This window comes from Brienomyrus brachyistius, chromosome 10 (genome assembly GCF_023856365.1).
Source record: "Brienomyrus brachyistius isolate T26 chromosome 10, BBRACH_0.4, whole genome shotgun sequence".
NCBI classification, from domain to species: Eukaryota; Metazoa; Chordata; class Actinopteri; order Osteoglossiformes; family Mormyridae; genus Brienomyrus; species Brienomyrus brachyistius.
In genome coordinates, this window is record NC_064542.1 from 29,181,969 (window position 1) to 29,194,400 (window position 12,432).

Below are 12,432 nucleotides of genomic sequence, written 5' to 3' on the forward strand. Positions count from 1 at the left end.
CCAGAAGGGGGCGCTTTGAGTGTTCGCCAATCAAAAGAGCGTTAGGGCTATTTAGACTGTTTCCGGTAATGTACTTCCTCTTCGCTTCTGCTAAGGCTCCGCAACCATGGTGAGTTTATAGTTGGAAACTCTAGAGTTACCAATCTAATGCCATCCTTTAAGTGCCAAGTGACTTTTGGCTCCATGAAGTAGCTTGTTTTGTTTAGTAATACCCTAAGATACCTTCCTCCATGCCATTAATGATTAAGACGGTCTCAAAATGTTCTGGCATTTACAAAATTGTTCCCATTTAGCCCTGATTGGAGTAGCGGCCAAAAATGGCCGCTTACAGTAGACTTATCTTCATGTACTTATGCGGCACTGGCACGCTAGCGTACACATGGCACATGCAGCGCACGTTTAATTTATGTTAAAGGTTGTTGTCATGAACGTAATATTGTAAAAATGATTGCAGTTATCTTCCTCGACGAGCTTATCTTTTGCAATAACGTAAGCTGGTTTACTGGGTGTCAGTTTGACGTGACTACAGTTAGGGATAAAATGCCCAGTTTGCAATAAAGAAGGTCTGTGCAAAGCTGTGTTCCCCTCCTGCATCTGCACACCAAATGTACTATGCCCTGCTTCGTGTTACACAGCAATGGATGTTTTATTGTCGCGCTTTGTGGATAGTTAATAAATTAGTTCAAACTATAATCGATTATAATCCGATTAAGACTGGCATCCTGGAGAGGGTTAACTGGTTAATATTGTACAAAAAACTAGGTTTCTTTCATTTTTAGGTGAACGTGCCGAAGACCCGCAGGACTTACTGCAAAAAATGCAGGAAGCATCAGCCCCATAAAGTGACGCAGTACAAGAAGGGGAAAGACTCCCTGTATGCCCAGGGTGAGTCAGGTCACATCTGGGACCAGAGTTTAGCAGGAGATGGGGTAAAATACACTGACAATGACTGCTTTTGGTTTCCCACAGGTAAGAGGAGATACGACCGGAAGCAGAGTGGATATGGTGGACAGACTAAGCCGATCTTCCGAAAGAAGGTATTTGAGAAGTTTTGCTGGGCACCCTTGTCACTATAAAAGGCTGATGTATTTTACCTGTAGATGACAGCAACCCTGTCAGTAGTAACGCTGGGCACCTTCGTCACCCAGAGAGCCTGATGTACTGTTTTACCTGTAGATGACAGTAACCCTGTCAGCAGTAACACTGAGCACCCTCGTCACCCAGAGAGGCTGATGTACTGTTTTACCTGTAGATGACAGTAACCCTGTCAGCAGTAACACTGGGCACCTTCGTCACCCAGAGAGCCTGATGTACTGTTTTACCTGTAGATGACAGTAACCCTGTCAGCAGTAACGCTGGGCACCCTCGTCGCCCAGAGAGGCTGATGTACTGTTTTACCTGTAGATGACAGTAACCCTGTCAGTAGTAACGCTGGGCACCCTCGTCACCCAGAGAGGCTGATGTACTGTTTTACTTGTAGATGACAGTAACCCTGTCAGTAGTAACGCTGGGCACCCTCGTCACCCAGAGAGGCTGATGTACTGTTTTACTTGTAGATGACAGTAACCCTGTCAGTAGTAACGCTGGGCACCCTACTTTATATTCCAGATAGACCCCAAGCCCTGCACTCGTGACTCTTGCCTTGCATTTAATGGCAGAGGGGGTGGTTGCCACTATAGTGTTTCTCATACGACCGTCACCTTCTGTTCAGGTCGGCGCCCATCGCATTGCCCCCAGGGTGACAATGCAGATGGGCCGGGTGCAGTTTTCCGCTGAGAAGCAGTTCAGCTTTTAAGCCCGTGCTTAGCTCTGGGTTCGTGCTGTGCATTACGCTGAGCAGTTGACTGGCCTCTTCAGCTACAACCCCACTGTCAGCAACTACATGTTTTTATCACAACCTGAACATTAACTGTCTTTGAGGACGAATCTCGCAAATTAAATTAAAAAAAAAACCCTGTACCACTGAAGATAGTGTGTGTGTGTGTGTGTGTGTGTGTGTGTGTATGTGTGTGTATGTATATCCATCCATCCATTTTCCAAACCGCTTATCCTACTGGGTCGCGGGGAGTCCAGAGCCTATCCTGGAAGCAATGGGCACGAGGCAGGGAACAACCCAGGATGGGGGGCCAGCCCACCACCGGGCACACTCACACACCAGTCACTCTCACACGCACACCTACGGGCAATTTAGCAACTCCAATTAGCCTCAGCATGTTTTTGGACTGTGGGTGGAAAGCGGAGTACCCGGAGGAAACCCCACGACGACATGGGGAGAACATACAAACTCCACACACATGTGACCCAGGCAGACTCGAACCCGGGTCCCAGAAGTGTGAGGCAACAGTGCTAACCACTGTACCACCATGCCGCCCCGTGTGTGTGTGTGTGTGTGTGTGTGTGTGTATATATATAAATAATTGTGTGTGTGTGTGTGTGTGTGTGTGTGTGTGTGTGTGTGTGTGTGTGTGTGTGTGTACGTACACACCTATGTATTTTATGTAACTTGTGTATTCTCCCATAAAAACATTTATATTTATTTAAATACTAAATTTGACGCTGTTTTATATGCTGCATTTTTATTCAGAATGATGGGAGCTCAGGGCCGGTTTAGTGTTGTCAAATCCCTTCAGACTAGAGCTGCATATCATCACATTGCGATATTATCACGATTATATGGCGTTTTTGCAACAATTGCAAGGGTTTTAGATGTCGGGTGCAAACATTTGTCCAGACGCCGGCTTTTCAGTATTATACATGCAGTGACTTGCGCATGTGTCGCATAATCGTGATGCGATATGCAACCCTACAAACCTCTGCTAAAGCCATATGTGCAGCTGCGTGTCCGTTCCATTGGCACAGACTGGCTGACTAATACACAAATATCTCCTTCCTGTCTGCTTTGGGGAAGTTGGGTTAGCATTATTATTGTCTTTGGGGCTCTGCACTTAGCTCCTGTTTTCAGTAGATTGCAGGACAGCTTAACCTCATCAGAATACACTGGTATCAGCAATTAAAATTGGAATGAAGTTTAATAACGGCCATTAAACAGTTTCATGTTTGAGCTCATGTTCTACAATTTAGCAAAAGACAGAACAGCGCCCGTATTTCGTCATACAAGGCTGTGTAATCGGGTCATGATCATGTGACCCCTTCCCTCCGCAGGCCAAGACCACCAAAAAGATCGTCTTGAGGCTGGAGTGTGTGGAGCCCAACTGCAGGTCCAAACGAATGCTGGCCATTAAGAGATGCAAGCACTTTGAGCTGGGAGGGGACAAGAAGAGAAAGGTGAGAGCGGCCCGCCCTTCAGTGCACCTCATTGGCCATAATTCTTCTGACGCTTTATTACTGTGCTTTGAACCAGGCTGCAGGTGCCATGATATTTCATTGTGAAGGAAAACTAAATAACCGTTGACCACAATTGAGAATGTCTTTTGAAACACTAGGGGGCAGTGTGTGTTTCTGTGGGATAGAAAAGAAAAGTTCGTAACCCCCCAGTCACTCCAGGGACTGTGATACAGGATAAATTTTAATTGGCTAATCAATTAAGTAACAAGCTGTTCCTCACGGCTGTCGCATGAAATGTGATTTATGACTGAGAAATGTATGTCGCTTTGGATAACGGCATCAGGAAATGTAAATGTTAGACAAATTTGCATTAGGTTATCCAGAATTATAAATTAATATTTTGTCAGTCACGTAATGTAGCGAGTAGTACAGAGAGTACTGCCAATTTTATTTTGAGTGTTGGAGAAAAGAGGCTTATGGATGTGGCCTCATAGGCTGAGCTGCTGGAGGGCGACTGTTGCAGCTCCAGGAACAAAGTGCCTGATCTAGTGAAGGTACCCAGCTGACATCCCAGCCAAGCACAGCGTGTAGTGAAAGGGAACAGCCTTCCTCCAGGACCACAGAGTAGCAAAGGGATAGCAGACCACATGAGAGACCACACACAAGGCAGGGTGACAGTGCGAAAAATACATACAGCGTAATAAACCACATGCATAACAGGACGTGGAACATCAGAGGTAGTAGAATATCGGGATGGTGGTCCTGGTGGTAATGTCATTAATCATTAAGACAGTTTTAAGGAGTATAGAAAAATTGAACTTCATTATAGATTAATGCCTAGTTGATACTTTAATCTAAACCATAAATTTTAACTGTCTGGGTCACTGTTTGGGAACTGGTCGTTTTCGGACTACAAGTCGGTCCTGATTACCTGAGTCGGTAATCTTCAGGGTAAGAGTCGGTTCTTAACCTGAGTCGGTAATCTTCAGGGTAAGAGTCGGTTCTTAACCTGAGTCGGTAATCTTCAGGGTAAGAGTCGGTTCTTAACCTGAGTCGGTAATCTTTAGGGTAAGAGTCGGTCCTTAACCTGAGTAGGTAATCTTCCGGGGCAAGAGTCGGTCCTTAAATTGAGCCGGTAATCTTTCGGGGCAATAGTCGGTCCTTAAATTGAGCCGCTAATCTTTCAGGGCAAGAGTCGGTCCTTAACCTGAGTCGGTAATCTTTCGGGGCAAGAGTCGGTCCTTAAATTGAGCCGGTAATCTTCAGGGAAAGAGTCGGTCCTTAAATTGAGCCGGTAATCTTCAGGGCAAGAGTCGGTCCTTAAATTGAGCCGGTAATCTTCAGGGTAAGAGTCGGTCCTTAACCTGAGCCGGTAATCTTCAGGGCAAGAGTCGGTCCTTAACCTGAGCCGGTAATCTTCAGGGCAAGAGTCGGTCCTTAACCTGAGCCGGTAATCTTCAGGGCAAGAGTCGGTCCTTAAATTGAGCCGGTAATCTTCAGGGCAAGAGTCGGTCCTTAAATTGAGCCGGTAATCTTCAGGGCAAGAGTCGGTCCTTGAATTGAGCCGGTAATCTTCAGGGCAAGAGTCGGTCCTTAACCTGAGCCGGTAATCTTCAAGGCAAAAGTCGGTCCTTAACCTGAGCTGCTAATCTTCAAGGTGTGATTCAGTTTCAGCCTCCATCTTATTTTTGACCTCAGTATCAGCTAATAGCTCAGTTAGGGAAACAAAAAAATCATGCAGAGTGATGGGTAGAGGAAATGGTGGTTACGTAGAACAGCAGGCGTGTAGAATACTCAGATACATGAGAAATGTTTACAGGGAGATGTACTACAAGTAGAGTTGTCACAGTACCAAAATTTCAAACTTCAATACATTTCAAAATTCAATACATTTTCAATACTAATACTATATGATATAAAATTATTTAAATTATTTGTTTTGTAAACTCATGTCACAGAAGACAACCTTTGCAGTGCATTGACAGTCATGGCATAATATTAAGTACAATAGTATCATTCTCATCCTGTACAGAGATATTCACAAGTAGTAAATAAATACTATTAAAAATTATACTTAACTTTTATATTATTACAATGCATAATAGAACAGAAAATTACTTTTAATGCCTTTATGTCTCAAAGCACAAACGCTTCTAACATTTGGACAATTCTAACAGTTTGTGTCTGAATTAGGGCTGCCAGTAATGAGAGACGTTCTATGGATTAATCTATCGACTATTTTACCGATTGGTCGATTAATCTAAATGATTAATTTTCCTCCAGAAAATCAAATAGGCCGTTTATTTTTATAACAAACTGAACGTTATAAGGCTTTAGATTATGAATGCCGCATTTTCAGCATTATACAGATGATATTTTCACCCACAATTCAATAAGCAAATTAGTAGTATGCCCAAAATATCAATGAGATGTATATTTTTGATGCCCAAAAGTTAGTAATGTGTGTAAATTTGGCGTCTCCTTATGCTCCTTAAGCTCGGTTAGCAGTGTGCCGCACGCTACTCTTTTGGTAAATCACGGACACAGTAAGCAGTGCAGTGAAGAAAGGGACAGCCGGGCAACCAGAACATCGTTTAAAGAGGAGAAATTGTGGATAAACAAGGCAAAAACATGGTGGTGTGTCCATTTCTTCTTGAAGTACAATGTATTTTTTATTTGTTTTTGTAAACGATTTTTATTTCGGTTCAGTTCTAGTTTACACTAATAACACTGATCCCAAGCATGGATGTTGTTGGGTCCAATCACTTGGGGCTATAGTTTTTTTTTTTTTTTAATATATTTTAAGCCCAGCCCTGAGTATTTTAGCCTCTATACCAGTCTTCCTTAAAATAAAATTAATCCCCATCGTTTAGCTAGAAAGTCCCCAGACACACTGGCGACATCAATCCACATAGAATAAGCCCTTCCAGTGAAGATTCTAAGGTAGCAGGCAGACTACTTAATGGCTTTAATAATGTGTATTTGGTAGCTACACAAACAAAAGATACCTCCATATTAATGGTAATTTAAAAAAACGTGAGGAGACGACGCTTACGCTGGTTTCCTTTATTCTGCCGGTTCCGATTGGCACCTGTGTGTGTTCTCTCCTCGGGGAGCTCTTGCATAGCGTTAGCGTCCCTCTAGTACGCCGTCGAACTTTGCACAGTGTAAAACCACCTTTTTTGTTTTGTGGTAATTTGAACTACCTCCATAATTGCGTAGTGAAATTAAAGGAAAACATTTATTTTAATTAAAATTAAAAAAAGATGCGTCTGCATTTTCAGCATCTACTAATCGCGGCAGCCCTGGTCTAAAAGATCAACACTAACCAACACAACCCATATCACTGCTTCAACTGGAACAGGCGGGTTTAATATTTAGAAGGGATTCTCCTGATAAGATATCTGTCGAACCTTGTTATATTGGGTAATGTGTCGGTCCATTATGTTTAATTTGTGGTGTGTGTGTCCCTTTGTCAGTACTGCTTGTATACAGGCCTGCATACGACTTGTGGTGTAATGTGCTCATTTGACACAAAGCCAAAGTATTTCCAGATGCCACTCTGGCGACACTCTATGTTGACGCCTCTGAAGTTGTCGTCTGAATAACACCCCATGTGGGAGACTGCAGTCAGGTCTGTGCATTGGAAGCCTATGAGCCCCAGTGGTCAGAGTGACCCGAAAGTGGAGGCTTGTAGAATCGATACCATAAAAAATGGGATTGATACTTTCGACAACTGTAACTTCAAGCGAATAACGTGTAGAACACCCAGAGAAACGTGTGAATCTGAAGTTCACAGAACGTCCATGCCTCGGCCGGTCGGGTCAGAACGCGCCCCGTTCCCGGGTCAGAACGCGCCCCGTTCCCGGGTCAGAACGCGCCCCGTTCCCGTGTCCTGGTGACGCTCTCCGCTGATAGTCACGCAAGCAGCCCTCTGCACTGCTTGTTTCATTCACTCGCATGGCCAGGAAACGCATAAATATACATAACTGACGGACCCTTTTCTCTCCTCCAAATGTGCTGCCTGTACCTACCACTCCAAAAACTAACCCTTCTCCCTTTTTGTCCTTTCAGGGCCAGGTCATCCAGTTCTAAGATGCTGAATCTTCAGGATACGATTGAATAAAAACTAAAACATACAAATCGACTTGTCGTTCATTGAGAGTCTTCATGGTCGTGATTTATTCACCAGTGGTAGTAATGTGTGAGCAGACTGGTAAAACAACTTTATTAAAATTAATTGTATAAAAGACATTGTGTGTGCACGATCTGGAGGAAGATGAAGGCGGAGTGTCCGTTCGTTTGCCTCCGTATTGTTACGTCATTAGTAAGTTGATCGAGGTAAATAGTGGACCTGCCCCATTGAGTTATTCAGCCTTCGAGAAGCACTGCCGCTCCCGTGGTTATAGAATACGGTTGGTTTTGCCCTTGTGGAGTATGTGATGGAGTGTGGGCATCCTTTCTTTGCTCGGCTGGGGTTTAGCTGAGCCCTCGACTTGCTTGATCATTAACAGGGTGGTGCCAGTTGGGTTGACTGAGACTTTAGTCGTGGTGTTCGGGTTATGGATGCCGAGGTCCTTGTACAAGGGCAGGATTTGGGTGATGTTGCACTTGGGGTAGCAGATTTTCCCATTGGGCAGTACGCCCAGAGTGAGGAAGAAGGTACGAGGACCACCTATATCCTGCTTGTTGGTCACCGCCAAAGCCAGCCTGTTCCCGGACAGAGGTCGCTCCCATACCTCAAAGTCGTTCACCTGTGGAGAGATACATTTATCCAATGGTACAATTGTTGTGGTGTTGTGAGTATAGCTCAACAAAATGCCTGTTGGAGGTTCAACCCCTTGTTGGGAAAATTACCTTTAACAGGAAATATCCCTGTTTTCCCAAAGGGTCTTGGTTGATAGCAATGACCTGCTTGTTCTGCAAGAGGTCCCTGGACTTTGGGTCAATAGCCCTCAGGTCATTCGACATCAGCAAAGGGGCAGCCATGACAGCCCACAAGGCCATCTGGGTCACTTGTTGATCAAAGCTGAGCCCAAAGTTTCCCAAGACCAGCTGGTGGAAAATAGAAAAGTTATTGTGCAGTGGAGTCAACTGCAGACACTTGGACAGAAGTATTGAGAAACACTCAACACTACCATGTCTGGGTCATTCCAGCCTCCTGGTCCTGCTGCTGGAACTATGACATTCTGGTGTTTTGCAGCCCAGTCGGTAATGGCTGTCACACTCGCCCAAGAGTCAAAAATGTCGCCAGAGTTTCTCCACTGGTTGCAGGTCTTCCGGATGGCAGTGTAATTTGGCTATAAAGAATTATGTTAGGGTAGAGGCAGAAAAACTATGGTACAAAACTGACTAGAAAATCTTTGGAAATGGACCTCTCTTGGCCATGAGAAGCCTGCCTGACTCTCATGAGGCAGTGAGATACCTTTGGATGTAAAGCAACAAACTGCAGATTCTCTCGTGCCCGGCTGACTGTCACCGTCAAGAAGCCCAACGCTTACTATACCACAGCAAATCTTGTGACCTACCTGCTGATGATCCCACTCATAAAGGGGCCATTCACAGGAATATAAAATACTCCTGCCAGTGTTGTTCAGTGCTCTTGACATGTTCATGTAGCCTGCAAAGAGTTCAAGGTGGCAACAAACACGTGACTTCTTGTAAGTTAACTGAACTGTACTTCAATTAAAAATGCTTGAATGGGCAGTTTACCCCAAAACTGAAAAAGACATTTTAGAGCAGTGATTCTCCTCCCATGGGTCATGACGCAAATTTGGGTTACAGCAAGTTCTGAAAGGGTCACGAGTTGGAACTATAAGGATTTTAAAATCAGAGTTGCCGAATTTTGGACATATCTGCTGTAGAAATGTTGGGCTTCTTTCGAGTATAATGGTGCCAGAAAAATACATCCAAAAATATTCAACAAATTGAAATGTCTCTTACTGGGAATCATGACCTAGTTACGCTTGTTAGACCACAGACTTCGTAGTGAGCAATTTAATGTAGGAACCATTTTGTTCTACCGAGCTCCACACACCAATCGTATCACTACACAGAAGATTTCACCAGGGTGCTCATTCCTGTATCTCCTCTGCAGTGGTGTGATTGATGTGTGGAGTTCGGTAGAAAACTATCAGAAAGACATCATGTATTGCAAATGGTTTTTCCTTCACCTTCTGCCAGCAATTTCCAGTCAGGCATGTAGCAGCCATCAAACTTCAGCAGGTCGACCCCCCACTCAGCGAAAGTCTTGGCATCGATGTCGTAGTATCCAAAGCTGCCGGGGTAGCCCGCGCAGGTCCTGACACCCACGTCGGCATAAATGCCCAGCTTCAGACCCATCGAGTGAACCTGCGGGCACATGGCATGGTGGCGCATCATAAATAAGCGTCTGTGATGTCAGCCAGCGGAGACATCCAGAATCTAGCTTCATATAGTGCACGGCATTATCAAGTTATATTACCACGTTATCTTTGAAAAGATCAGGACAGAATGAACAGCAAGACATATTTCATCCGCTGAGTTTTTATATATGCAAAACAATACATTGTAGGTTACGCTATGCGGCAAATCATAGTTAAAAACGTCCACTCCAAAGTCAATATCTGTAAGTTTAAAAAAGGAAAAATTAACGCCGAATGTTGCAGAGAAATTTCCATGCCTAACCGTCGATACACATTTTGTCCGGCAGAGGGGAGTGTTGCGCTGATAGTTACTTTTAAGGAGTAATTCATGGATATTTACCTCAGTAACTGAAGGCGTTTGCTAATTTTACTTTTTTTTTTTATCGAACTAACTGAACATTTTCCAGTTTATTAAAAAGATCATTTTTATTAAGGTTTTTTTTTTTTTTTACTTTTATACTTAAGGTTGTAATAAATTTCTTATATTTACTGCCTAGATGTGCAGATGACACAGGTGTAGGCTTCTGTCGGAAAGCGTTACTCAGGGACACCCTGTCACCCATCTGGGTGTGGTAGGTAGGGGTGGGGGGCACAGGTAGACTCACATAGTCCGCGAGCTTCTTGATGCCCCCAGGGAAGCGCTTAGGGTCGGCCTGGAGTCGGCCCTGTGCGTCGCGGCTAGAGGCGGGCCAGCAGTCATCCAGGCACACGTACTCATAGCCGGCCTCCTTCCAGCCGTCCTTCGCCATCCTGTCGGCCATCTGCATATACAGCTTCTCGCTGTGGGGGGGGGGGGGGGGGGCGCTATGAGCAAGGCTGAGGACACTGCAGCACAGTCCTTACAATATACTCCTTATAGCCCAGCCCCTAGCCCACCAGCACAGCGGGGGGGTTGGGGAACGGCCAGAGCTCTCAGACACTGGGGGAGGGGTAACTTCAGATCAGTGTCCCAATTAATAAAATTATCGCAGAAGCTCTGGCACAACCTGAAAATAACCCAGAGTGGGGCACCAACTCATCTTAGGTCCCCACACCCACAATTCGGTAAGTACAAATGTTTTTGGACTGTGGAGGGTGGACTGCAGAACATGAAGGAAACTGGGAAAACATGCAAACATCACACACACACACACACACGAGGTCAGGACAGATACTCGAACCCTGGTCCTACAATGGCAAGACAATACTAACCACTGTGTTACTGTGTCTTACCCAGCTGTGTAATTCCTTGGCTGATATTTCAACTATTGATATTCAAAGTTAGCAGCATAGGAGCTAAAGACACAACTACCAAAATAATGGAGATGCCTGCACTGGACGATCAGCCATTTTCTGTAGTGGAGGACGAGGGATTGCATCTGATCATTCACCAGTTACAAGAGGTGAGATCTCAAAGAACTGGACTGTGACATCAGTTCTATCATCTATATCATCAGGCCTATCTTTCGTTTCCTACAGAATAATAAATAATGCAATGTCATTCCACACCAGCCCAGTAGTTCCTGCTCAAACAGTAAGTAGGCTGTCAACCCTGGAACAGGGACTAAAAAAAGGACCAAGAACTACCTCCCAGGAACTAAAATTGGGCCGAATTCCTGCCGTGGTAAAGTGACATAAGTTTCTGAGAACCTAAGAATTTCCTGCTTCCTCAGAGAGACCCTGCACTGGAAAGGGCCTTACAGAATGTTCTGTGAAAACACAGAGGATTTTTGAGGGAAAAAGTGAATGACCAGTTTTAAATAATTTGATGTAGGTAAGAGAAAGTATTTGTAAATGATACCAAAGAGGCAGCTTAAGACGGTGACAGGTCATTTGAACTGGAAACCGCAGAGCCTGGTTTCACCAGAATGAAACTTCATTAAACAGAAGCAGTCTCCTTTATTTGACTTCCAGTTCATTTGCCGTCCGGCATTCGTCTTGTTCGGGGTTTTAACGTTTATGTATCTTACCTGATGCAATTGTCAGGATCCGTCTCGCAGTCTATGTTGCACATAAACCTCTCCCAGTGCAGCCAGCCCATCGGAGGCGTCAGCGCGAGCCCGTTGTCCAGAGGACGGACCCCGGATATAAATGCACAGAAAAACAAGGCAGTCGTGCTCAGGATTACCCCCGACATGGTCACTAAAGTGCAGTGAAAGTTACCCGACGAACAGCCCAGAGTTTAGCGCTCGGTGTCCGAACCAGCTACCTGTTCCTTGAATATGAAAAAACACCCGCCCTCCTGCTGTGACTGACGGCAAAATTAACCAATGATGGAGAGGAATGAGCGCGAATCGGCCAATAAACATGTAGTTTCGTTATAGACGAATGACAAAAACAAGAAGCTCGTCCACATTCCTTTCCAGGAGCGTGTGACCTGTTTCATGTGATTTCTGTCGCTTATTGATCTGGAGGAAGTATCTGAATTTCCGCGTTGCTTTTACGGCGATGCAGGTTCGCTCCTAAAGATTAAACTCACAATCGCAATCCCCCCCAGGGGTGTCCGGTTGCACTTTAAACGTTCGAATAAATCTTATATTTCTACACATCTAAAAGAAGAAACGCTGGATAATTACGCGAGGGTTTTAAGTTTTCACCCAGGTTCAAAATTACGACATAAAATTACTATTGATTGTGTGTTTTGGTCTTATAATCAGTTTCTTCACACAGCATATCACATTCGCTGCAGGGCCAATTCAAGACGATCCTGTTCTGGTAGTTTGGTACGGATAGTACATAATGTATGATTATTGTAATTCATCCA

The 12,432-nt window shown here is 44.6% G+C and overlaps 2 protein-coding genes across 2 annotated transcripts; one reads left to right on the top strand and one right to left on the bottom strand.

The window, feature by feature from the left end:
* The first annotated feature begins 71 nt into the window (after positions 1-71).
* Positions 72-7,428, top strand: LOC125750576 (60S ribosomal protein L36a). The gene is made up of 5 exons (XM_049028636.1): positions 72-109; positions 780-885; positions 970-1,037; positions 3,163-3,285; positions 7,360-7,428. Exons 1-5 carry the CDS (start codon positions 107-109, stop codon positions 7,378-7,380), a joined length of 321 nt encoding a protein of 106 aa, XP_048884593.1. The 5' UTR covers positions 72-106; the 3' UTR covers positions 7,381-7,428.
* A 37-nt stretch (positions 7,429-7,465) lies between these two features.
* On the bottom strand, positions 7,466-11,916 carry gla (galactosidase, alpha). The gene is made up of 7 exons (XM_049028635.1): positions 11,639-11,916; positions 10,295-10,469; positions 9,459-9,636; positions 8,814-8,905; positions 8,424-8,585; positions 8,143-8,340; positions 7,466-8,039 (listed from the first exon to the last, which is right to left on the bottom strand). Exons 1-7 carry the CDS (start codon positions 11,803-11,805, stop codon positions 7,689-7,691), a joined length of 1,323 nt encoding a protein of 440 aa, XP_048884592.1. The 5' UTR covers positions 11,806-11,916; the 3' UTR covers positions 7,466-7,688.
* Between the last annotated feature and the right edge of the window lie 516 nt (positions 11,917-12,432).

Coding starts and splice junctions, on each gene's coding strand:
- LOC125750576 (XM_049028636.1), top strand. Junction 886..969: donor AGACTCCCTGTATGCCCAGG/GTGAGTCAGGTC, acceptor GGTTTCCCACAG/GTAAGAGGAGATACGACCGG. Junction 3,286..7,359: donor GAGGGGACAAGAAGAGAAAG/GTGAGAGCGGCC, acceptor TTGTCCTTTCAG/GGCCAGGTCATCCAGTTCTA.
- gla (XM_049028635.1), bottom strand. CDS start 11,805: ATGTCGGGGGTAATCCTGAGCACGACTGCCTTGTTTTTCTGTGCATTT. Junction 10,470..11,638: donor GATCCTGACAATTGCATCAG/GTAAGATACATA, acceptor CCCCCCCCACAG/CGAGAAGCTGTATATGCAGA. Junction 9,637..10,294: donor TCAAGAAGCTCGCGGACTAT/GTGAGTCTACCT, acceptor ATGTGCCCGCAG/GTTCACTCGATGGGTCTGAA.